General features: G+C 36.1%; 1 protein-coding gene across 2 annotated transcripts in view; it reads left to right on the top strand.

The window, feature by feature from the left end:
* The window catches only part of LOC107659452 (SWI/SNF-related matrix-associated actin-dependent regulator of chromatin subfamily D member 3), a 42,916-nt gene that overhangs the window by 3,961 nt on the left and 11,598 nt on the right, over positions 1 to 27,357 (top strand). Inside the window, exons 1-2 of one of the 2 annotated variants that reach the window (XM_016448400.1) lie at positions 12,904 to 13,319; positions 19,833 to 20,026. In XM_016448400.1, the coding sequence (XP_016303886.1) occupies positions 13,242 to 13,319; positions 19,833 to 20,026 (272 nt within the window). In that variant the 5' untranslated portion in view covers positions 12,904 to 13,241. Of the gene's footprint in view, positions 1 to 12,903; positions 13,320 to 19,832; positions 20,027 to 27,357 lie in introns of those variants that run through there. The other variant, XM_016448401.1, reaches the window with a different exon arrangement.

The raw sequence follows: 27,357 nt of genomic DNA, 5'->3' as shown, positions 1-27,357 counted from the left end.
GAAGGAAGTGTTATTTTATAAGACAACATATTGTAATATGGAACAGATTCATAAAAGGTCAGTTTTTTGTAGCATATACTGTATTTTATGTTCTGTTACATTTTCAAAATAATAATGTGACAAAGCATTTGTGATCTCAGTGTTGAATTGCCATTCCCTCCCAATTTTGTTTCCCTCCTATATCCATCACATGTGGTTGCTGAGTGAATCACCAGAATACAATTTTATTTTTCTTATTCAAGAGTATTCAGTAGCCGTGCAGTAAGTTTTTGGCTGTGGTGAGGTGCATGCTGCTGGAATGCCCTGTAACTGCTGCATTGCTTCTGCTTGGATGCACTGCAGGAACGTACACCGCCATTGACTGTAGATAGGCTGAGCATGCAGAAGCACTCATAGTACATGTTGTCCAATCTAACCATGCTGGTTTCTATGAGAGCTGGGGCTGTGCCTTTAATGTTGATGGTCTTTTGTGTGCCTGTGTGCAGTATTTCATGTTGTATGTGAGTTTAAGTGGGTAAAAGTGTGGTCTGTGGTCATTATATCTGGTCCTCCACTTGTTTGCTTTGATTCCATTCAAACTTTTGGAAGGTTTCTTTTACTGTTTCAGTTATTCAGCTCATTCAATTTATGTTTCTCAACCCTTTATGTAGGTTTATACTGAGAAGCATGATTGATGTAGAGTAATGCATAAACAATTTTGCTGACTACCCAGCCCTATCTTCTAACTGCATTCTAAGGGACAAATTTAATTTAATGTTGTCATCTTTTTTTTTTAAACCATGAAGCATAAGAATACAGTTTGATCAACTTTTGTCAACCTTATACACTACCAATCAGGTTTGCAGTCTGTAAGATTTTTTTTGTTTTTGTAGGAAGTCTCTTATGTTCACAATGGCTGTGGTAATTTGATGATGAATTCACAAAAAAACAGTAATATTGTGAAATATTACAATTTAAAATGTTTCTATTTGAATATATTTTAAAATGTAATTTAATCCTGTGATGGCAAAATAATTTTTGTAGCCCTTCCTTCAGTCTTCCGTTTCAAATGTTCTCTTTACTGTCACTTTTGATCAATTTATTGTGTCCTTGCTGAATAAAAGTATTCATTTCTTAAAATATATATATTTAATTTCCTAAATTGTTGTGCATATTAATGTTCTGGGGCAATTTGTAATACAAAAAAAATGTAATTGGTGTAATATCTTGTCAAAGTTTAATAGGAATATATCAATCCTCATGTCTTTTACAGGGGCCATGTAAAAAAAATGAAAATGATTTACAATAAACAACACAATTGATGATCATAAAATAGTATATCAATGGTTCCTCAAATATTTGAAACTGTTATTTCAGGCATTTCTAAAAACCCAGCAGACAAAGTCATGGTCAAACTTTTTGTGTCTTTTTGAAAGCCCAGATTCTTCTCTATCCTCCTGACAATCAGTTATGGAGTTTTGTCCTCTGTAGAGGACATTATTTTTATGCCCTCACATGTCACAGTTGTAAGTCTGGATGTCCTGTAAAAGAGCTCATTCAGGGCTTTTCAGAGATACCAAATGTTTCAATGTTTCACCATGACCACTCCCTCTCCTTGGTCTTTAAAAATGGCTGACATTAATTAAGTGATCAAATTCAACACCCTTATGGAAATATGATCATATTTTGTAATGATCAGTTAAATCTGACTAATTTTCCAATTGTTTGTCATAAATCAACATATCAGGAAAATGTTATGGTGTTTCAAATCAAAATATGACTTTCTGTTACGAAACAGGACATTGATTTCATACATGTCCACTGTAGAGGACACTAGGGGCCCTATTTTAACGATCTAAGCGCATGGCGCAGGTGCACTTAGGGCGTGTCCAAATCCACTTTTGCTAGTTTAACGACGGGAAAAACGGTCGGTGCGCCCGGCGCATGGTCTAAAAGGGTTGTCCCTATTCTCTTAATGAGTAATAAACCAATCAGAGTCTCATCTCCCATTCCCTTTAAGAGCCAGTTGCGCTCGCGCCATGGCGGATTTGCTATTTACATGGCTGAATTTGCAAGCGCAAAGACAGAATATATTTCAATATTCCTATGAAGTATTATATATTATTATGAAAATCTTGCCAATTATTACTCCCATTATTACACTTCTTTTTTTAATGACATGTTGCCACAAAAACAAATTAATATGCAAATTACATACAGTGTATAGATACATTGTACATAATGGGACAACCCGTTAATGGATATTTTATGCACATGTTGCATAAAGCAAAATGGTATATCAAATCTTGATAACATAGTTGAGAATAATTTTTATACAAAGTTTATACAAAGTTTGGTATAAAAATGGATTGGATTTTTTTTTTTTTATTCTGTTTTTGCTTTTTCGTGTCTATTCATGTCTTTTTATTCATTTTAAAACAGGAATTTTTAAAGTCCTGGTGTCCTCTACAAAGGACATAGCATAACAAAATTGTATTTTTCCATTTTTTTCTTATGCTCTAAACAATGTAATGACTTGAAAAAAATATTAAATTCAACTTGTTTTTTTCTTCTGGTAGTCAGGAGGCTATAGAAGACAAAAATTATTGGGTCTCAGTAGGATACCATGAAAGTAGTCCTTATGACCTGTAAACTACATTTCAAGTTTTTTAAAGCCATTTGTGACCCTGGACCACAAAACCAGTCTTAAAGGGGATAGTTCACCCAAAAATGAAAATTTTAAAACTTATCGATTTTTCTTTTATTCCAAAAATCATTAGGATATTAAGTAAAGATCATGTTCCATTTAGATATTTTGTAAATTTCCTACCATAAATATATCAAAACTTAATTTTTGATTAGTAATATGCATTGCTAAGAACTTCATTTGGACAACTTTAAAGGCGATTTTCTCAGTATTTAGATTTTTTTGCACCCTCAGATTCCAGATTTTCAAATAGTTGTATCTCGGCCAAATATTGTCCTATCCTAACAAACAAACCATACATCAATGGAAAGCTTATTTATTCAGCTTTCAGCTGATGCATAAATCTCAATTTCAAAAAATTGACCCTTATGACTGGTTTTGTGGTCCAGGGTCACATTTGATAGCTTTGTGTGAGAAACTAATTAGTTAATTACAGTAATTTGCCGTATAGTTGTGTAATTTTTATATTTACAATTAATTGCTGTACAGTTAGTGTTGTAAAATTTGATACATTAAGAGACGTTTATGTACTGTTTGCTGTGTCTCTCAGCGAGGCATCTGTTAAATGTTTTAACCTTTGGGGATTGTACACTGTGTGGCCAGATTAGCTTCAAAGTACTAAGTCAGTTGTTGCAAATAAGGACATTTTTGTAGTACTAGGTTGTAGTTTGAAGTACCAAGTGCTCGAGGCCTTGTATTCTCTCTGGAAACAATTCCAGTGAGGCCAGCAACACTTAGAATGGATCACAGAAGTTCGCTTCAGTGCCCAGCAATCATCTGAGACTGAGAGAAATCCCATTAGTATTCAAGGACCCACTTTTTCTAGCTGACACACCTCAAGAGCTTTAGGGAGAATTGGCTCTTTCACAAGTGAGAGTGCAGGCAGAGAGATGAAGGGATGATTATTAAATACTCGATTTCTTTCATTCTTTTTCTTTTCCTCCTTCACTGCCTTTCTGCAGGTCTAAATGTGAGGAATTATAATGATAGGATCGCTATGGCTGTACTCTAGAAACGCCTCATGTCATGCTGCCCTTTGTTCAGCTCAACAGTACGTCTTCTCATTAGTTAGGACACCTGCAGTATTTGCGTCTTTGACTTATTTTCGTATTTATACTTAATCCAAGCCTGTTCATGCATTTGAAATTTTTAACGTATTATTGATATGTTAAAATATATACTTTTTAAATTGGGGAACAGTGGTAATTGTTATGAAAAACAAAAAGATGTTTACCTAAAAGAGGATCTAAATGTCTTTGATTGACCTCCAGTACCACAAATACAAACAGAACTTTATGCTTTGCAGAGTAGATTTTAACTTTTTAGATTTATTACTATGTTATTTGTGAGTTATTAATATATTGTATATATTGTTTTGTATACTATTTTTATTTTAACTTGTGATCAGTTGGTTAAAATAATCATTTAAAAAATAGCTTGCAAGACGTTTTGGTTCATTTGTTTGCAGATGCCACTTGGTTTGATATTTTGCAGTCTAATAGTTCAATGGCATTCAAACAATTTAAATGTGACTTAAGTGTCCAAATACTTGTGGCCACTGTTTTTTTTCTTAATGTTTTGTATTGTATGCTTTACTTCCTGTAAGGTGTTTTTTTTTTTTTAATTCAAACTGCAGAGAATGTGTTTTCCGTCTCCCCCCCCCCAAATACTAGGTCACTCTTTTGAAATGTCTGAGGCTTTTATGTCCAAGGTTCCTTGCAGAGAGATATGGACAATTGAGGACTTCCTTATTTGGCTGGACTGAAATGCTCTTGCAGCATTAAGGTAAAACAATCCTTTGTAAGCGCAGAAACTTCCTGCAAGCTCTTATGAGGGGATTTGATTTGCTTATGCAAGAAAACATGGAATGTGAATGCAACCAAAAGCCAAGTAATCAGCTTGTAAGGTTAGCTTTTCACAAATAATGTATAGATATTTATAAAAAATTCTGTTTTGTAGCTCAGTAGAGTGCCTTATGTTTTTCATAAACCTTTGCATATACACGATTTAACAGTGTTATGATGTTTGTAATGTGCAGATGCCATCACCTGCCAGCTTGGACTCTGTGGACAGGTTTGGTTCTCTAGTTTGGTCCTTGACATGTTCTTACACTGCTTTGGTCAACAGTTCAGACATTTATGGTCAGTTGACAAACCTAGAATAACTATTCATTTCAGGATTATAACTTCTTCCTTGTGAAAAAGAAACTTAATTGCATTGAATGTGTACTTGTGTACATCAAATCTTAAAAATATATTTAAAAAACCTGTACTTGCATAATGTAATATTTATGCAATAAAAGGCCACTTAAGTGTACTTAAAGACACACTCTTCATGTTTGACACACATCAAATTAATTGTTTTACTTTAATGTACATTTAAAAAAAAAAATTTATAATCTTTTGTTGTGCATTTGTTGTACACTTATTTTGATGCGCTGTCTAACATACTAAAGTGCTTGATTATAAGTTTAACTGTATTATGTTATTCGATATAACGTGTAATATATTTTAAATGTACTTTAAAAATTGCAAAATATTAAGCTGCAACTTCAATACAAATGTGTAATTGCAAATATATTTAAAAACATGGCATACAATGTTCAGTATAAAATGACATTAAAGTATATTTTATAAATGCTTGTCAGTACAAGCTACTTGAACCAGATTATTTGCTACTTGAACCAGATTGCATATAAGACATAAAGATGTACTTAAGTCCTGCTTAAGTGGGTCAAAAAATCACTCAAAAGTTCAGCCAACTGCATTTAATATTTAAACTATAATACACTTTTATTTAAATGCATTTAACATGAAAAGAAGTGTTTGAAATCATTCAGTTCATATTTAAATATGTTCTTTTAAAATGAATTATTTCTGTACTAAGTACCCTTTTTTTTTTTTTTTTTTTTTTAAGTATGCTTAAGTTAAGTGTAGTTCCTTTTAAGGGCTAAGAAAATTCAAAGGACATTGTAAGTTGGAGCCATTGAGAATTTTTTATTTTTTTTGTGCAGAAGAAGATAATGTATGTTTCCACAGAGAAGCATAATTATGAATTATGAAAAGTATAATCGCATCTTAAAACATTGCAGCAATTATTACAATGAAAGCTTACGTTTTTATGGTTAAGTTTTATCATAAATAATAATATTATTTTTTTTCCATGAGAAACGAACAGTTCTTCTGTTTTCCATGCATGAAAATGCTGGGCGATCACTTGACAGTCGAGTTCGGTTGCACCCTAAAAACTAGATGCCCCTATTTGTATCACTGTCCTGCATGAAGGGTATTCAGTTCAGAGCCAAACCACCCCTATATTGATTGTTGATATACTGAGTATACTATATTGAGTCCTGATGCTTCACAACCCATAGCAGTGTCCTGGCCTTATGAGTAATTACAGGTGAACTGCACTGAGATTAAGTCTGCGGCTGCTGTGCGGTGGGCCTCAGTACTTTCCACACATCTCTTTAAAGTCCTGGACTCAGAAGGGGCTCGATTGTCTAATAGATGGCTCGCAGTCTGAGTCTGTAGTGCAGTGTGCTGTCCGCCCAACTACGGTGCTTTTTGGTCCTCTCTGAGACAGACTGTCTGGCTTACAGAGAGCTGACCCATTTTTATGGGGGAAAGGCTCAATATTCCATTTAGTACTTCCCCCACTACCCGAGTAAGCGAGGGGAAGAGAAAGTCTGGGATATCTGAATGGCTTGTTATTGTTAATCCATACTGAAATGGCATCTGACACATGGAGTTGATGCCTTTAAAGCTGATCGGGTGCTTTTCAGATGTTCTGCGTGTCTGTTATACAGTCAAAGGACATGAATGTTCACCTTTGTGCTGTCATATGTAGATTTGAAAGGCTTTCTTTATTGCAGGCTCAGTTCGACCCCTCACTGTCTCTGGCCTCATTCTGTCCATCTTCTCTCTGTGTTCACATACACAGAATGAGAATGAAGGATGTAAGTTAAAGAGACACCAAAGTATTTGTGTATGTATATGGGTTGATGAGAGAAACAGATATAAGATATAAGAGGGAAATAAAAGAAACACAGTATCTGATACATGTTCTGGATCTCGGTAGTTTTGCTTAGTCAGATTTCATTGGTCTATATTTTCAGTAGTGTGCAATACATACAACATTTAACATATTTGACAATGTGTTTACACTACTGTTCAACAGTTTGAGGTCACTAAGATTTTTCATGTTTCTGAAAGAAGTCTCTTATGCTCACTAAGACAGTAATATTGTGAAATATTACATTTTAAAATAAGTTTTCTATTTTAATATATTTTAAAATTTAATTAATTTCTGTGATGGTAAAGCTGAATTTTCAGCAGCCTTTACTCAGGACTTGGTGCTCAGGAAATATTTCTTATTATCACTGTTATCCTGCTTAATATTTTTTGTGAAAACTGAGATATATTTTTTTCAGAATTCTTTGTAACATTATGCCTTCACTGCCACTTTTGATCAGTTTAATGCATCTTAGCTGATAAAATGTATTTAAAAAAACTTACTGACTGTGTATTTTTGAATATCAGAAAGTATCAAGTTATATTAAATTAAACAGTATTATTGGCCAGAATTAAGAGTTTGCTAGATACAAAATCATGCTAACGGAATTCTCTTTATAATTATTTTAAAAGGTATTATTGTAAGATGTAGTCTTATTTTTTTCTTTATATGTTACTTTTTAATTGCTTTAGATTTATTGTTTAGCACATAAGCTGCTAGTATCAAGAGCTAAAAAATATTAGTTACAATATAAGAGAACAGTTTGTCCTGAAACTATTGTGGATGCCAAATGAGACGTTCATTTATTTATTTATTTTGGTGAGGATTATGAGATGAGAACAGTTCTTCCCCACAGTTTTGTTTTCCAGAGAGACAGAGAAACTGGTCTTGCCAGGAACTCTAGTCTAGAAGACAGAGGATAGAGATGTTTGTCAGTCCAAATCAAAATCTTGCTGCCTTTAATATTTTCTGCATTTCTCAATTAAAATATGTAACTTCTTATAAATTAACAATGTCTTTGTAGCAAATCTCTTTTGTTGTTTCAGGTTTACTTGAATTTTGTTATCCTTTGGTGATTTAAATATTAAATTTGCCAGGTGCTCAAACTCAAGTGCATAGTTTGGAACATCAGTTCAAACACATTCATTTCATAGTACTTACTGCAGCAAATGTAGCAGCTGAGGATAGATGTTATTACATGCAATGTATTCCAGAATCACATCAAATTAGCTTGGTCTTTAAATGAATAAGGTAGCTTGCTTTTATTTTCATATGGTCTGTTTGGCTTGGCTACTGATTATTTTGCCAAGAGTGCATTTAGTCTGAAAACGGACCACCCGGGATACAAGCTTTTGATATATGAACATTCAGAAGGTTTGTACACTTGAAGGAGGCTGAATCAAGAAAATGGTCATATCTTCATTAAGAGAAAGTACAGTGAAAACATTACAGCCATATCTCTTTCAGTTCAAGGTGGAGCATTTTTGCCTGTGCAATAGTGTCACCAAATGTAATTGCAAAAAAAAAAAAAAAAAAACTAGATAAAAAAAGTTTTTCAAGACTAACTTTGACGTTGGCTTGAGAAAGTCAGATCAGAAAGTTTGAAAACGTTTTAAAAGCTTGAAGTTTGAACGTTTTCAGTTTGAAGTTTAAAATGGTTTTAAAGATTAAAGGTTGAATGTTTTGAAGGCAATACAGTCTGATAGATAGATAGATATATAGATAGATAGATAGATAGATAGATAGACTTTGACGTTGGCTTGAGAAAGTCAGATCAGAAAGTTTGAAAACGTTTTAAAAGCTTGAAGTTTGAACGTTTTCAGTTTGAAGTTTAAAATGGTTTTAAAGATTAAAGGTTGAATGTTTTGAAGGCAATACAGTCTGATAGATAGATAGATATATAGATAGATAGATAGATAGATAGATAGATAGATGTCTGATTGTTCATTCTCATTCCCCCTCTTTTGAATGAACCTTGCCGTCATCTAATCTGTACATAAAAACGTGTGTTTTAGAAGTTAAAATGATTCACTCTGTCACTGTCTGTATCTCAAACTGCCATCCCCAAGCTCACTGTTTACGGCCAGTTCTAGGCAATGAGAATGTGATGCTTCTCTGCTTTGGAATATTGATTCGAGTCAATAGTTTCATAGGGAGGCATATACAGACCTCTGCAGGAGAAACCTAAAACTGCAGCTTGAGGTCAAACTGTCCCGCAGTCTCCAACAATAGACACAAACACACGAGCAATTCCAGCATTATGGACGTGACATTTGCAGTCAAAACCTGAAATATAAATTCTCATAGAATGAGGCTATTAGTTACCAATATATTAAACCATCTCTATATATTTTCTAAATCCCTGCAAATAGAGTCCAGACATCAGAGAAGTGTCCGTATATAAACGTGTTTTATATTTTAGATGAAGGAAATACACATGCGTTACGGACGTGACAAAAAAAAAATGTTTTGGGGAGACAACATATAGGTTAGGCCTTTTGTAGACTTTCTGTGATTTACAATGCACAACCCAAGCAAGAGAATTTAAAACTAAAAATAGAAAACATTAAAATTAAAATTAAAAAAAATAATTAATAAACATTTAAAAATAGTTTTGGCAATTTGTCCTACAGTCCGCCTGTGCCTATTTCTGACCCGGACAACAAATGCAGTCTTTTGGCTAAATCTCCGCTATGTTCTCGTTCAGAATGCAATTTCTAAAATGTTATTAGAATAAATACATTTCTAAAATGTTATGATACGGTAAGCCTAAAACAGATCACAGCAGTAGACTAGACACAGTATCAGTCCTCAGCAACGTGGTAAACATGCGCGCCGGTATGCATATGATTTAATATGAAGCGTCCATAACACGTTATTATGATTGATAAGAGCAAAGAATGAAGATGAGTTGTTTATCATTAAAATGGACATAAGATGGCTTTGTACATTAAGTTTCAAGTTAATTGCATTAATAATTACTATATGATATAAATTTAATCTTAAAACCGTTACAGACATGACACAGCACTGAAGCGACCTGACGTCATAAGTATAGCCCTTCAAAATCCAAAAATCATCGCTGATTAGACAAAAAGAGTTTATTTATTTTTTCAGACAGGCCTCCATCTTTCTACAAAATGCTTATCATATCATTGAGCTCTCATTTAAAAACATGAAATCTGGTGGTTCATCCGGCTAGATGAAAATGTAATTTTATTCTAGGTGCACCCCTCATATGTGGTGGATAAACATAGCGATTTCCTTCCAATTTCTATTAAAGCATGCTAATGCAGTAAAATACAGACCTAAATGCACAAATTAAATAGTGTTTTTGTTCTTTTGGTAAAAACTTTATTTTTTCATAAGGTTGACATTTGCATGGAATTGCTCACAGACAATCTCTCTCCTTACCCCACACACACTCCCCCACCCCCTTTACCTCCCAGTCAATGGGATCTGAGCATTTGGCAGAGCTGTAATGGGAAAAGGGAGACTTGGGGGGGCTCAAAGGGGTACCAAGACCACCACATCTTTTCAGCTCTGATGAGATGCTTTTGTAGAACTACATCCTGAAATGGGGTGATCAAAAGTATAAAGGGGTCACAATGTCACACCAAAAAAAAAAAAAAAAAATTCTCACAGATTTTAAGCAGGCAAAAACAGGCCCTTTCGCAGTATTTTTCTGTGCATTTTAATCATATGTGGCTGCTGCTCGTTTCTTTTTTTTAAGTCAGTGTTAAGTTTCTGTCACATATCACCACTTCTCTCATCTGGTCACAAAATCACTTGCCACACCACAATTGGTCATTATTATGATTTTTGGCAGACTCTAGAGTCCAGACATGCTTTCCTTTTGAGTAACTGTTTCCTTTGTGCCACTCTCCCATAAAGGCCTGTGTTACAGAGAGCTCTCTTGATATGTTTGACTGATACACCTCATTCTCAGTCTCTCTGGCATCTTTTACAAACCTCCTTATTGTTAATGCATAGAATTTTGATTAATAACCTTTAGTCACTTTCTGATTTTTCAACAAACAATGACCACTTGTGTCCAAACATTTGGGTACATTTGGGAAAAGTTATTTAGTCTTCATATTCACAGCTCTCCATCAGAATCATAGCATGAATATTGATATTGATCTCTTAACTGCTAGACAATGTGGTAGTAATTTTTGTGATTCACAGGTTGAAGCCAGTAGTTTGTCAGTTATGTCCTTATAGGGTAATTCCTCTACATCTGTGTAAACTTAAAGTTTCTGCAACACTGAATGCTTATTTAAAAGGCATATTTTAGTATTGTTTTCAAATGTCAAAACACAATGCTAAGAATTGAACTTCAGTGTTATGAAACAAAATATCAGAGAAAATAAAATGTTGATCTATCAGTCTATCGTTCTTAATGTATTGTTGTTTAACAATTTGACACTTTCATCATTTTAACATGACCCTGTATCATTTTTTGAAACATTTCTGGTTTTGCATGATTCACTTTTGAGTGTTATTCCCCCCCCCCAAAAAAACCTTTGTCTTGTAATCTTTAATTAAATATGAGTCACTTTCTTTTGAAATGAGTCAAGCCCTTATTTTATTTTTTTTACCATGTTCTCCCATTGTCTGCATCTATGTCTTGACAGAGGTTTCTAATTTGACGGCATCAGGTGTAAAGATTTTCAGCTGTCATTTAACACTTGCCACACAATGAATTTGTCATTTAAAACACCTCTTGAATGATTGAGTATTCACTGCTCTTTTATAGTTAAGCAAATGGGAAGTCAAGGGGGATGGGAGACGACTTGTGGCTGGGAGGAATTTTTGTGGCTAGCCTCCTCCACAAAGCTATTTTCAGAGACCTGCCATTAGTGACAGTTTCAAGTAAAAAATGTATTTAGCAATTTTAATTAAACATTTTGATTTATTAACTTTTTGGTTTGTTTGTTTGAAAAACTAAATGAAATTTCAAGAATCACACAACAACCAATATTTAGATGATTGGTCAACAGATATTTTTTCAGTGCTCAGTTTTTTTAATTATTACCCTCGAATCTAAATATGCAATTACAGCCTCAAGTACCATAATTTATTACTAATATGCATAAGCTTGAAGTGTGAAATTATTTTTAATAATTTGTAGAGAAAGCTTTGAAGTTATGGGGAAAATCAGGCACATGGACATTTGAGAAACTGACTCATCAAATGAGTAAGGGAATGAGGAGACAACTGAATCAGCATCCAAATCAGAATGAGATTTACTGCCAAGTATTCTTACACACACACAAAGGAATTTGTCTTGGTGAAGCTTCCAGTACACACACCAAAAAAAACATAAAACACAGATAATACTGTAAATGGGGGTTATGCGCAAAAGACGTCCTATTCTGGCCTTTACACTTTGATTTATTTCATAGTTGATTACCATAAAAGTCCATAGATATCGGCATCAGTTCATACTGCTGTTAACACAAGCGGATGCAATGAGACCTGTTTTCCGGTCTGGTCAGGTGACAGTCGACATATACGCCATACAACTAGTCAATTAATTTATGTACACAATAGACAAGATAGACAATATTTATGTACAAATAATCTATATACAGAAATAATTATGCAAGGGAATGTAAATAAGATAGGAGGAGGATATGTTAAATAAAAATATAAATAGTGTATTGGATATTGCACTTTTTTGGGAAGATCCTGGAGTTATTTTGCCTGTTCATTATCACTGATGGTGAGGTATGGCTTCAAAACCCACATTTTCAACAGCGTAATCCATTAATACAGCAAAATTCTGAAGGAATTATTATTGTAGGTATTAGTATTTAGTTAACACAGATGGCAATTAAGGTCAATATGACAGGTAGTGTAAAAACATCTGTCTTCAGTGCTCTCTGAGCCTGTTTTATATCCACCTCCAATTAGACAATCTGAAAACGGGCAGGTTTTCCTCACTGCTGCTGCTTTAAGGATCCTCCCTCCATTTGTTTTTGTTTTTTTTGAGAATGAGCAGCGTGTTCCAAGCATTGCTGGGTTTGACTGCAGCAAAGACATGAGAGAGAGCAGTAGTGAAGGCAGAGGAGGAGGGGTTTGGTTAGCGGCGAGACTAACTACACCGCAGCAGGGCTGCGACCGACCAGTCAGCGAGCATTCCCTTATCTACCAATGGAATGCAACAGCTGCAGCAGCCAGTGAGCGTGTGTGCTTTTCAGTCAGTGTGTTTGTAAAAGGGGGAGGGGGGACAGTCATGGTGGGCCAACAGGAACCCCCCTGAAAGACCCCCAACTCGCAACCCCCCACGTTCTCTCGCAGCCGGGCTCCTGAAAGGCAGCTCAACCAAACGCAAGTGTGAGAGACAGAGAGAGTGAGAGACTCGATAGGGCAGCACACTCCGAGACGGAGAGAGAGAGAACAGAAAGTAAGGGAAGTGGAGCAGGGAGCCTCGGAGGGGGTTGAGGAGGTGAGCGAAGGGTGAAAAGGAAGAGAGGCAAGGGAGAGGGAAAGACAAAAGAGAGGGAGAACCAGAGTGGAGAGAGACCAGAGGGAAATGGCTTCGGAGGAGACCGCTGGAGGAGCTCGCAAAGCCACCAAGAGCAAACTATTTGAGTTCCTCGTCCATGGAGTGGTACGTACCCTCTCGGCGCATGTGTATGTGTGTGTGTATGCGTGTATATATATATATGTATGTGTGTGTGTGTGTGTGTGTGTGTGTGTTATGTATGTGTGTGTGTGTGTGTGTGTGTGTGTGTGTGTGTTGAGTTCAGCTACAGACAGACACAGCCCGTGCGTTTGACTGATAGCGGTGAACGGTGTCCATGTGAAGGTTATTTCCAGTCCTCCGGATTCCGGCTCCTCGCCGCTCTTCTTTCTAAAGCGGAGACGGGGTGGGGAGGAGAGGCGAATGAGGGAGATGAGCATGTAAGAAAAAAAGAGCGAGACTGATCGGCGAACGTGAAAGAAAGGCCAAAGATAGCCACTTGGTCACAGGAGGCTGCATGCGTTTTGCAGCGTGCCTAAGGTGACGGGCGCTTTCATTCAAAACACATGCCGCTCTTTGAGACTCAACACACTGTTATTACAACTCCAAGAACACATCAAGTGCTTCAGATAACATCTATGTAGATTAGCGTGTCTGTTGTCATGTCATTCATTAAAAATTCAAGCTAGTCCTAGAGCCAAAGGACGTACTAGTAGCGAGTACAATTATTACTACTAATAATACTATATCACAGACTGCTGTTTCCTATATGATACTATTCAAGGTTTGAAGCAGAAGAGGCTGTAAGGATCCACTTATTGTCTAAACCTTTGTGTATGTACAGTACAGTAGCGGTGTAATCTTTATTTGTGATTAGCAGGGCTTTGTCTAGCCAGAGCAGATCAATCTGAAAAAGCAGTTTGTAGTAGAGTGAGCGTAATGTGTAAAACAGCATTTTCATGCTGTTATTTGTTTAGTTCTTGCTTTTCATGTTTCTTGAGCCCTGTGATTTTATTCTTGATATGGTTTCTTGTTTTTGTGAACCAACATTGGATTTTTAGAAAGGTGCCATGTTAATAATAATAATAATTATTATTATTTAAATATTATTATTGTTGCTGTTATTAATACATGTGGCAGACTATGATATTTCTGAAGAGCTTCATTAGTTGGTGTCTGTGTTTGATTGTTTCTTGATTCTGATTTTTTATTATATTATTAGATAGAAGGATTATTCAATGACTGTGAGATATACATTACCATTTAAAAGTTTGGGCTGAGGAAGTTTTTTTTTAAGAAATGAATACTTTTATTAAGAAAGAATACATTCAGTTGATGAAACATGACAGTAAAGACATTTATAATGTTGCAAAAGATTATTGTTATTTTTTATTTTTTGTTCCGCAAAAAATACTGTAAATGTATCACCACAAAAACATGGATAATAATATTATCGACAACATATCAAATAAATGCACCGTTGGTGATTGTAAGAAACTTCTGTCAAAACAAAAAAATAGTTAATTAATAATTAATAGTTAATTCTAGTGTGCTTGTGTAAGTGAAGTGCTTTTGTAAGTGAAGACTTTTCACTTGCAGTAATAGTCTTGGCGTCATAAACAACCTTTTGTTCACTATTTGCCTCAGTTCTGCATTAATCTGCTTTAACTTCACATAACACATAAATGCTGAGTTTGGATGATGAATGAAGAAAATGATGGTGTTGCCTCTGCAGACTAATTAACCTTGACGAAGCACTGATTGTTCCTGTGCAAATGTTTCCCGCTCCTTATTTTGGCTTCCTCTCCTTTTATGTCCTGTCCTGTGCCTGTTTTCGTCTCCTCTGCATCTTCTGTGTTTTTTTCTGGACTCTGTATTCTCTGAATTACCCCAGCCTGACCTTTGCTATTGTTCACCTTACTGCTTCTCTACTGCACTCAGTCTGAAGCCTGGCATATGAAAGTTATACTGTATATTCTCTGTTACATGACATTGTATGTTTGACCATAGTTTGAACTGCAAGAATGTGGTGGTTCAGCCTTGTTCCCAAGGCAAGGAACAGTACATGCACATCAAGGTTTGCAATTAAGTAACAGTTTAAACAGCCACTAGTATGAGTGAAATGAGTACTCAAAGTTTGCTTTGTATGGAAGGAAATCTGTGGCAAATACTGTTCAGTATTAACCATCTCTTGTTTTGGAAAACCTAATCAGAGTATTTGAAATTTGCTGTATATAGAGTATTTTGTCTCTCTGCATGTGATAAATCACCTGTGCTTTAGACGATGACTTGTTGTTAGTTTTATGCATATTCTGTCTCGATCCTTATTTTCTTTTTGATCTCCGCTTCCAAACATTTAGTTTTGGCTCAATGTCGAGTTCAGATTAGGTGTCACAGTTTCAGTGTTTCTCTAATACACATTACACGTTATATTTGCTCCTTCTCTCTCGGGCACAAAATAAAACACAGTCTTGGTTAATGACAGACTCAGTGTGTAACTGTGTGGATAAATAAAGATGACCTATAGGTCATTTCACTCTAGGAGCGGAAACTCTCATTCCAGTTCACTTTAATCAAAGCAAACGTACTATAATGGTGAAATACAGTGAAATGAGTAACAGTATTTTACACTTTAAAAATACACGGATTTACTATAATAAACCATTTGAAAATAACAAAATAAGAATAGGTCTAACCACTATGACTTTTACCCTATTTTGTTTGTTGCTTCAAACAACAAATCATTATTGTGATTTTGAAACCATCCAATTAAATAAAAGTACCTTTTAATTTGTCCTGTGTATCAACATGTTTATATGCACAAATTTATGTCACTCCGAAATAACCCAATCTGATTTTAGAATCTGAAAGTTATGTTTATATGAATCCTAAACTTTACAATCAGACTTGTATATTTGTTTCCACTGACCAGTTTCTAAGACAAAGATAAGTTTCTAAGACATAGGCAAGATGTAAATTCATCCACGTAAAGTAGTTGGATTCAGCGTGGCTAAAATGTTACTTTTTAACAGAGATCTGCACCGCCCCTTTCAATCGAAATGGAATTTCATTTAAAACAATCTCAATTGGATGGACTGAGGGGTTTACTTGAAAATTTTCAGTCCGTTTATAAACTGATTATTTGGTTGCTAATGTAAACATCTGCAGTAACATATGGAAAGCACAGGAATCAGATAATGTCATCTATCCAATCAGATGTCTGTGCAGTTGTCATATTAACAGCAAGCAAAGAAACTCCAGAGGGACGTGCATGTTCTTGAGCAAAAAGTTGTTGTTTATCAGCAGGAATCGAGCAGAAGTGCTCATCAGTCAAAGCTGATTGACAGCACAAACACTGCCACTCTCTCTGAAGTGCAAATCCACATGGTGTGACTGCTGGAAAATATTCCAAATAAAATGTTTTCCTTCCTACCTGCATCCAAATTTATATTCAAAGTGGTTTGTGAACAAAGCAGCCACACAGAGAGAGACAGCAAAGGACAGTAATTGTTTAAACTATTTTAAGTGGTACGTTTCAGGACGTTCCGTTTTTTGTTCATGCGCAAACCCGCTACTCTGATAACGAGGAATCTGATGAAAGGCTCTTTTATTCCTCTCTAGCTATCAAACATGATAATTTTTCCTGCTGGTCAGTTTTTCCTGTGTTAATGTGATGGTAAGACAGCTCAACAGCAGGCAAAGACAGTTAAAAGCATCTGGCAGCACATCAGACTGAGACAGATAACGTGTTTATCTGCAGTATTCAGGGAATGACAGAAATGTTACACCTGCAAGTGTGTGGCCTTATAGAATGCTAAATATCTCATTGTAAGTCATTGTTTTTCATTACCCTGAATTCAATGCTCACTACACAGTCTGCTCTTATTTCACAACAGTCTAGAGTTCATTTAATCAATCTCCTGACCTGCAGACGTAACACGGCTCAAGCCCACGTAAGGTACATCATTAATAGGTACATCATCACAATCACTTCCTCTGTATAAGTAAAAAAAAAAAAAAACATCTAAAATCAGCAGTTAGATGTTACTCTCACATATTTGTTTCACATACCACATCTGCAGCAGTTCAATGTGAGCCCTTCCTGTTTAACTGAAGTGCAAAGAGGTTTCTCACACCATAAGCCACAAGGTGAAAGTAATCGTGTTTAACATAACTACGTCAAATCTCAAATGATGAATTCACACCATTAGGAAGGGAGCTTGACCGATTCAGATATTCTTCAGATCTTCAATTCTTCTGTAGTGTCTTTGGCTCCAGCAGCTTTGTAGAAAACTTTTTAACAATGCTTAATAAATCAGATCTGGCCATTCACACAGAATGTGTTTTTGTTTTGAAAAACTTAAGATGCAGGCAGTGGAATAAGGTAAATATAAGGTGTGTTTTTTTTTTAAAGTTGAACTCTTCAACTTGAGCACTGCATTTTTTTAGAACGCTGTGTCGTGTGAGATGCTGCAAAAGACTTGAGTGTAACTAAAAAACATCACATCACAAATCTGTCTAGTGTATATTTACATAGGAAACAATGCAAAAGTAGCAAAATGGACTGGAAAAAATTGTTGTGAACCAGCCCTAGCAGGCATATACAGTAATGCTGGTGTAATGACCCTTCACTAAGCTCCGTCCCCTTCGGTTACTGTTGCTACAGTAACTCAGACAAGCTTTACAGAATGTCTCATATGAATGAATTGGAGATTTTCATAAACATATTAGTGATTTACAGTGAATTCTGTTTACCAACTGATAAAAATGTTACTTTATAGACTATGAATCAGAATTTTACTGTCAAATTTTTCTCACAGTCAACTGAAAAGAGAACAACCTCCTTTGATGACAATTATAATTGATAATGTTAGTGAATTTTATTTGATTATTGTGGTATGATTCATAAGCATTTTCAGATATATTCTGAAGACACATCTCTTGCAGAGGTGCAACTGAAAACAGGTCAAGAACTGTATTTTGGATAAGAAGTACGTAATACATGGAATATGACTATAATTCCAGTCCATTCATAAATTCTGTAATCAAAGCGTTGAATTTATGCTTTGTGATGCATCAGTGCATTTTTACACCTTATTTTCTCCCATGATCCAGGTCTGTCCTGCTTTCTCCCTTTCAGTGTTTTGTCATTATATCTGCCTTACTTAACATGTCTTTGTTGTTTGATATGACTTCAGTTATTCTCATTGAACTCATTGTCCTCTCATTATGACTTGAGAAAGAAAGACATGGAGTGTACATTTCCTGCAGTACATTTGTCTATTTTTGTCTGATTGGAGTTTCTTTTGATCACTGTCTGTGTATTTGTGTGCCCTGTCACTCTAAGCCGTACCTTTGACATGCTCTCAAATTGCCTGTCCAATTTCACTACCAGCACCATGACCCTAGCACTCTGCTTTCTTTTCTCTTTCTAAAGAAAATCCTGTCTGCTGTCATTAACCTATTGCTATCCTGCCCATCTTATTGTCTGTTTCTTCTTCATGTAAGGTGTTGTGTAGTATCATAGGAAACTTTATCTTTCATCCATCAGTTGTATTGTCTCACTCCTTCACTCCCTGTGCACCCATCAGTTATGTCACTCTCAATAACATTTTCATTTGTCTTTTCTTGGCAGCCATAGCCATTAGAGACTTTATTATGTCACTATAATATATTATCAATTACTTAAGCAGATAGCTAAGGGTGAAACTTTAATACCAGGAAAAAAAATATCTGTAATAATAGCCCCCCTGATTTTTACCCTGTGATCATAACCATCATTTGAAGTCTTCCCGGTTGTATTAGCAGCCAAGAAAATGAGTATATCCTGGAGAGAACTGTTTTTTTAATGTCAAGTTCATATCATGTTTCAAAGCAGCTACATCTCTAGTATCTCTTTAATATGTGGTGTATCTCTGTACTTGATGTTAAATTCTGTGGAATATTTATGCTACTCTAACATATTGGCAACACCATTTTGTTTTTTAGTTTGTCTACATTATTTATTGAGCGGTTCAATTCAGTAGTGAACATTTCCTGTAATTTCAATAAAATCAGGTTGTTTCAGTGTTATTTTTTCCGTAAGTAAAACCATTGTTCATTCTGATGTAATTAGAGTAGCAACCTAACGCATGAAATTAAATTGCAGCTAAAAGTTAAATAGCATGAGTTTGTATCAGACAAAGTTGAAATACATCTGTTCTCTGGAGAGACATGTACGTGTGAGTCTGACAAGACTCGGGTTTACTCATTCAAAGTCATCTGTTCACTATCCTGAAATGTTGTATGTGTGACCTTTTGTTTCTGGTGTCACAAGTGTTGAATAGATTGCACTTAAGTTGTGTGTGTGCAGTTGCTGCTGCTGTTAAGGAAAGCAACAGCTGCTGTTGTACTAGTAAGTTACAGTAGGTCTAACAGTGACAGATATTTTTACATCATCACCTAACTTAAACTAAACACAAATGTGCACATATTCTTTTCATTTTTCAAACTTTTCACTTTCATTTCAAATTACTTTTAAGTAAATTTTTTATAACTGATTGTTAGTTATTAATGTGCATGTTTAAAAAGCACTATTATACCGATTCACTGTATATCTGTAATCTCTTGTTTCAGAGTCACTTTCTTATGTCATTCCTTTTGTTGTCATCTTTTTTTCAGCGGCCCGGCATGCCTCCAGGACCACGAATGCCTCATCAGGGGGCCCCAATGGGGCCTCCAGGACCACCATATGGAGGAAGCCCTGCTGTCCGACCCGGACTTAACAATCAGGCCATGGAAGCCAGTCGCAAACGGCCCGCTCCTTCACAGCAGCAGATGCAACAGCAGCAGGCCGTACAGAATCGAAACAGGAAGTAAGTGTAATGTGACATATACTAATCAAGTCAAGTCAAGTCACCTTTATTTATATAGCGCTTTATACAATACAGATTGTGTCAAAGCAGCTTTACAGTGTTAAACAGGAGAATAGTGTGTTGACAATGCAAAAGATCAATAGTAAACACTCAATTTTTCAGTTAAAGTCAATTCATTATTGATTCAGTGATGTCATCATCTAGCTCAGGTAAGTTCAAATAGTATCCGTGCAGTCAAGTCGCCAATATTGCCAGAAATTAAGTGTCCCCAACTAAGCAAGCCAAAGGCGCCAGTGGCAAACAAACCAAAACTCTATCGGTGACAGAAATGGAGAAAAACAACTTGGGAGAAACCAGGGGGGCCAGTTCTCCTCTGGCCAGACGAAACCTGCATGGTGTGGTTTAATTCCAGACCGCAATGCAAGTCAGATGAGCAGAGGACTCGTCTGGTTCTTGTAGTCTTGTGCCAATGGCCGTCTAGTTGACGAGGTCTTCACAGGGGATATGTCTCTGGGGCTTATCTAGTTGGCATGGTCTCCGCTGACATTCGTGGCTGTAGAGGTCGTCTCTTGGTGCTGATCCACCATCTGGACTGGATACGGACTGTGCTAAATAGGAAAAGGATCTGCCGCCCACAGTTGATTTTGATATTCTAGGTATTAACAAATGGCCAGAATTTTTAGATCGCAGTAGACGTGAAGAACTATAATGCAATAAGAGCTCGCTCAAGTACTGAGGAGCTAGACCATTCAGGGCTTTATAAGTAATTAGCAAGATTTTAAAATGTATGTTGTTTAATAGGGAGCCAGTGCAGTTTTGACAGAACTGGGCTAATATGGTCATACCTTCTGGTTCTAGTAAGAACTCTAGCTGCTGCATTTTGGACCAGCTGGAGTTTGTTTATTAAGCGCGCAGAGCAACCACCCAATAAAGCATTCCAATAATCTAACCTTGAGGTCATGAATGCATGAAAAACTCTCAGAATTCTGCATTTGACATTGAGAGCATAGGTCGTAATTTATATATATTTTTAAGATGAAAAAAATGTGTATTACAAATGCTAGAAACATGGCTTTCAAAGAAAAGATTGCTATCAAATAGCACACCTAGGTTCCTAACTGATGATGAAGAACTGACAGAGCAGCCATCAAGTGTTAGACAGTGTTCTAGATTATTACATGCAGAGGTTCTTGGTCCAATAATTAACACCTCTGTTTTTTCAGAATTTAGCAGTAGGAAGTTGCTAGTCATCCAGGTTTTTATATCAACTATGCATTCTGTTAGTTTTGCAAATTGGTATGCTTCGTCGTGCTGTGAAGAAATAGAGAGCTGAGTATCATCAGCATAACGGTGAAAGCTAAAACCATGTTTTTTTATGATATCTCCCAAGGGTATCATGTAAAGCGTCAAAAGCAATGGTCCTAGTACTGAGCCTTGTGGTACTCCATACTGCATTTGCGATCGATATGATACCTCATCATTCACTGCTACAAATTGATGATGGCCAGATAAGTATGATTTGAACCATGTTTTTTAATGATGGGCTTAATAACAGCCAGTTTGAAGGTTTTTGGGACATATCCTAATGACAGTGACCAATTAATAATATTCAGAAGAGGATCTATGACTTCAGGACGGACCTTTTTTAGTAGCTTAGATGGTATAGGGTCTAACATACATGTTGTTGGTTTAGATGATTTAACAAATTTATACAACGCTTCCTCTCCTATAGCAGAGAATGAGTGGAATTGTTCCTCAGGGGATCTATAGTGCACATCTGATGCAATACTGTAGCTGACGGCTACGTGGTTATAATTTTATCTCTAATAGTATCGATCTTGGAAGTAAAGAAGTTCATAAAGTCATTACTGCTGTGATGTTGGGAAATGTCTGTTAATTTACCCACTGTACTGAATAAATACCTGGGGTTGTGTTTGGTTTATTCTAAAAGAGACGAAAAGTTAGTAGATCTAGCAGTTTTTAAGGCTTTTCTGTGGGAGGAAGTACTTTCCCTCCATGCAATACGAAACACCTCTAGTTTTGTTTTCTTCCAGCTGCGCTCCATTTTCCAGGCTGCTCTCTTTAGTGTGTGAGTGTGCTTGTTATACCACGGTGTCGGACTGTTCCTTAATCTTCTTTATGCGTAAAGGAGCAACCATATATAAAGTGCTAGAAAAGAGAGAGTCTGTTTAAGAGAGAGTGGTTTCTGTTACAACGTCAAGTTTTTCTAAGCTATCAGATATGCTGAGGAATTGAGACCAGTCAGGAATTTCATTTACAAAGCAGTCTTTTGTGGTAGAAGTGATGGTTCTACCATATTTGTAACAAGGAGTTGAGTTTGCAGCTTTAGCTATATGGAGTATACATGAGACTAGATAATAATCTGATATCATCGCTCTGCTGCAGAATTTCAATGCCATCAACGTCAATTCCATGTGATAGTATTAAATCTAAAGGATGATTATGACAATGTAGGTCCTGACACGTTGTCTAGCCCCAATAGAGTTTAGAATGTCTATAAATGCTGATCCCAAAAATGCATCTTTTTCATTATCTACATAGATATTAAAATCTCCAACAATTAAGATTTTATCTGCAGCCAGCTAGGCTTGCTGCGATAGACGGTGTTTTCGGTTATACCGGTGTTAAGCCGCAACACCGGTTAGGTCATTTGCCTACCGCGGCACCGCCCCCCACCGTCGTTTTGATTTTTTTATAGAAACAAAAATAATTTAGCCTAGTTCAGTTAGAGGACAGACACTTTTAAAAACTAAACGCTCAATGCAGCGTGCCGAACTGTGCGCGAACAACAGTGCACCACGGAGCAGGAGTCTTTTTGAAGATTTTTGTTGATGTTTGCTGATTACTTTATTTAAACTTTGTGTATTTTATTTATTATATTTTACATCAAGGTGTATATGCCGTGCCTCCAAGCTTTCTTATTCGTTTTGCTAATAAACTTTCTGTTTTTTATTTATTTGGTTCCACAGTGTTTGCTGATTTTCAGTTTTATATACCCATTTAAATTTTGTGTAGCCTAAGTAATTTGTTATTTTATTAGGTATATATGGTGTATTTATATTCATTTGTTAATAAAAGTTATGAGTTTGACGTTGTTGCTTGAATTGAATCAACGCAGAATTGCCGCTAATTTGAAAGTGAAAGTAAAACGCACACTTCACTTTTTCAAGCTATTTGAAAGCCAAGAAATCCGAGGAAAAGAGGGAAAACTCAAACAAACAATTGCTTGATGCCGAATTGCGACAATTCTATTGCCGCTAATTCAAAAGTGAAAGTAAAATGCGCACGGCACTTTTACAAGCCATTTGAAAGATAAGAAAAGAGGGAAACTCAAATGAACTAACACCCCCCTCCCACCCCAACGGTGATACCGGTGTTGTCACACGTCGATTAACTGGTGGGAAATTTCCTCACCGTCACAACCCTAAAGCCAGCACTAACTCAGATAGAAAATCAGCAAATTCTTTGATAAAGTCTGTATGGTGCCCTGGTGGCCTTTATACAGTTGCCAGTACAAACGTCACAAGGAATTTATCATTAACACTTATTACACTAGATAATGTTATATAAAGCACCATTACTTTAAACGAATTATACTTGAAATAAGAGAAATACTGAGAAATACTGAAAATATTACTATAAATTGTAGCAACACCTCCCCCTTTACCTTTTGAATGCAGCTCATGATTATAAAAGTAATCTTGGGGGGTAGACTCATTTAAAGTAATGTAATCATCTAGTTTTAGGCAGGTTTCTGTCAAACAGAGTACATGTAGGTTTTGATCTGTGATCATATCATTTACAAAAAGCACTTTCATAGAAAAGGATCTAATATTCATTAATCCAAGGAACTAATAATCAGGAACCCACATAAAAATATATAGAGAACATTTTAGCAATAACAAAAACCTGGAGGATGTCACTTAATGTAGGTAGACTTATGTAGGCTTTTGAAATTGTGAACTCCCATTGACGCAGTGATGCAGTGTTTAACTTATTCTCAGGTTTCCCATTTTTTCTACCTATGTATGTATGTATGTTTGTTTGTTTCTTTCTTTCTTTCTACCTTTTTTCTATCTTTCTCCCTTCACTATTGTATGAATAAAGGATTATAAGAAAAAAAATTATAAAAAAAAAAAATCATTAACCCATTAATTTTTAATCCTGTGTTGACATTATTCTGGATTATGTTTTGGAGCAGTAAACCTGGGTTAAAACTTAAAAGTGGCACTAACCACTTTTTAACTTTACAGATGTGAAAGGTTACTTTAAGGAATAGCTCACCAAAATGTTCTGTCATCATTTACTCATGTTGTTCCAAACTTGCATGACTTTCTTTCTTCTATGAAACACAAAAGAAGATATTTTGAAGGCTGTTGGTAACCTAACAGTTTTGATGACCATTGATTTGCATTGTATGGACAAAAAACACTGAGGTTTTTCTCTAAATCTTGTCTTTTGATATTCCACAGAAGTCATACAGGTTTAGACTGACATGAGAGTGAGTAAATGACAGAATGTTCATTTTTGGGTAAACTATCACTTTAAAGTAGTGTCAAGAATAGCGTGGAAAAAAGACATTTGTTACCCTGGACCACAAAACCAGTCTTAAGTAGCACGGGTATATTTGTAGCAATAGCCAAAAATACATTGTATGGGTCAAAATTATTGATTTTTCTTTTATGCCAAAAATCATTAGGATATTAAGTAAAGATCTTTTGAAGAAGATATTTTGTAAATGTCCTACTTTTAAATATATTAAAACTTAATTTTTGATTAGTAATATGCGTTGCTAAGAACTTCATTTGGACAACTTTAAAGGCGTTTTTCTCAATATTTAGATTTTTTTGCACCCTCAGATTCCAGATTTTCAAATAGTTGTATCTTGGCCAAATATTGTCAGATCCTAATAAACCATACATTGTAAAGCTTATTTATTCAGCTTTCATATATCTCAATTTCGTAAAAATTTACCCTAATGACTGGTTTTGTGGTCCAGGGTCACATTTATGGTGTGTTAGGAAGCTCTTTCATACTAGACACCAATCTTGTATGAACCCCTGGGTGCTGCATAGATAATATAATCTTTAGTACAGAAACACTGGAACTGAAGTGTTCAATACAGTCAGAGCTGAATGGGTTTTGATTGATGAGCATGTAAATTGTCTCTGTTGCTTTGGTTGGATGGGAAGATGCGGTTCTTCCTCTTACAAGAACTGTTTCAACAGAATGGCCTGATCCTGACTGACACAAGATTTGATTACATGCATTTTAAAGGGAAGCAAAATAATTTGCAATTGCAACATTTTCGCAAACAGCTGTTAACAATGAAATGGTTATAGAGACAGAGCGACGTGTCATAATCTGAAAACCATGCCCACCGGGGGTGAAAACAATCCAACCCTCTCCATTGACTTTGTATTGTGGGAAGCTGCCTCCTTGTCATTTCTGACTTATGACAAAAAACAGAACAATGTCTAAAAACTGCTATGTGACAATGTGTACAGTAAACAAGCTAAAAAACCCAGAACTACGTTTTTTTTAAGCTGTCGGCCCAAAAAACTAGCGTTTAAGGACACAAAAGTAGAGTGCAACATGTCATATTAATCAGAGAACTACGCCCACTGGAGGGAAACGTAATCGGTGACAGGAAACATTCATTATTTGATTAGAAACAAATACTTGTAAATATCAAAATTTTATCAAATAGTTTATATTAAGTAGTAAATATCAAAGTGGATGAATACCAATTGGCCCAAGCTACAGCTTGCTAACACACATAGCTAATATAAGCTTTCTAATAGCTAACTTAGTAATCAACTGCACCCCTGCTAACTTTTATGAAGCTGAGGCTATGTGCTGTGATTATTATTACATAAGTTAAGGGGTGAAGCTATCTAAGCTATGTGTTTTGAATTTGATCTTTGTTAGGTAGATTAAATGATGCTGTTACTTGGTGATTCGATCAAATTGTTGTGGATGTCAGGGTATTTCACATTGGGCCATTCAGTTGGATCATTTCTCCAACAAAAGGAAGGTAAGGAAAAGGGGCACTGACATAGATCAATAAAATTTAGTTTCTCAATAAATCTTCTCCTCTCAGGTTCACATAGTGTGGTGAAATAATCCTTTGACATGGTTAAAAATAATGAATATTTCCTGTCGTCGATTACGTTTCCCTCCAGTGGGCGTAGTTCTCAAGAGTAATATGACATTGCGCTCTACTTTTGTGTCCTTAAACGGTCGTTTTTTGGGGTCGACAGCTTATATAAACGTAGTTCTGGGTTTTTTAGCTTGCTTACTGTACACCTTGTCACACAGCCGCTTTTAGGCATTGTTCTGTATTTTGTTATAAGTCAGAAATGACAAGGAGGCAGCTTTCCACAATACAAAGTCAATGGAGAGGGTTGGATTGTTTTCCCCCTCCGGTGTGGGCGTGGCCTAAATGCGCTGTGTTTCTATGGCTGTATTGATGTAGATTTCATGAGCTTTTTTTTTTTTCCTACGCCCCCGAAAAAGGATTTCGTATGTCATAACTTAACAAGCAGATTTTAATAGTGGAGTGCTGGGTAGCCCCCCGCCCACAGTGAAATCTTACTGGTCCAAAATTCTGCTCCACATATAGTAGCTGTATATTAGATATCAATCTAATATACAGCTATGTATATCAGATATGACCCAAGTTCCTTTCTTGTAAATCTCTGAAAATTCCCAGTTGTTTTAAATGGGGTCACTCTGTTGTCTTTTATCACAAATCTCTCTGACATACAGTATGTCTTAGTTTGCGCAGTGGCTGTTGTTTAGTTGCAGTTAATCTGATCTGTGGAGTCTTCAGTCTGCTGGCCAATCATCTGAGTGTGCTGTTGTGACAGAAAGGGGCCACGCACTGAGAAATGTTGTATATAATACTTGTTTCTTCATTTTTCCTGGATCTCTGTCTCTTTCTCTCTCTCTCGCTCTCGCTCTCGCTCTCGCTCTCGCTCTCGCTCTCGCTCTCGCTCTCGCTCTCGCTCTCGCTCTCGCTCTCGCTCTCGCTCTCGCTCTCGCTCTCGCTCTCGCTCTCGCTCTCGCTCTCTCTCTCTCTCTCTCTCTCTCTCTCTCTCTCTCTGTGTTGTATCCTCTCTGAATCAGCTCCATTGATTCACATACTTGCTCATTCTGTCTGTCGACCTTGTCTGACACATTAGTGTAACATTATCTTGCATTGTCTAGAACCCTCCTGTCTCACATCAGACTAATCAATGCACTAGTTGTGTGTGTGTGTGTGTGTGTGTGTGTGTGTGTGTGTGTGTGTGTGTGTGTGTGTGTGT

This window comes from Sinocyclocheilus anshuiensis, unplaced genomic scaffold (assembly GCF_001515605.1).
Source record: "Sinocyclocheilus anshuiensis isolate Anshui unplaced genomic scaffold, SAMN03320099.WGS_v1.1 scaffold815, whole genome shotgun sequence".
Lineage (NCBI taxonomy): Eukaryota > Metazoa > Chordata > Actinopteri > Cypriniformes > Cyprinidae > Sinocyclocheilus > Sinocyclocheilus anshuiensis.
Note: the sequence above shows the minus strand (reverse complement) of the source record. Positions and strands in the feature narration are given on the sequence as shown.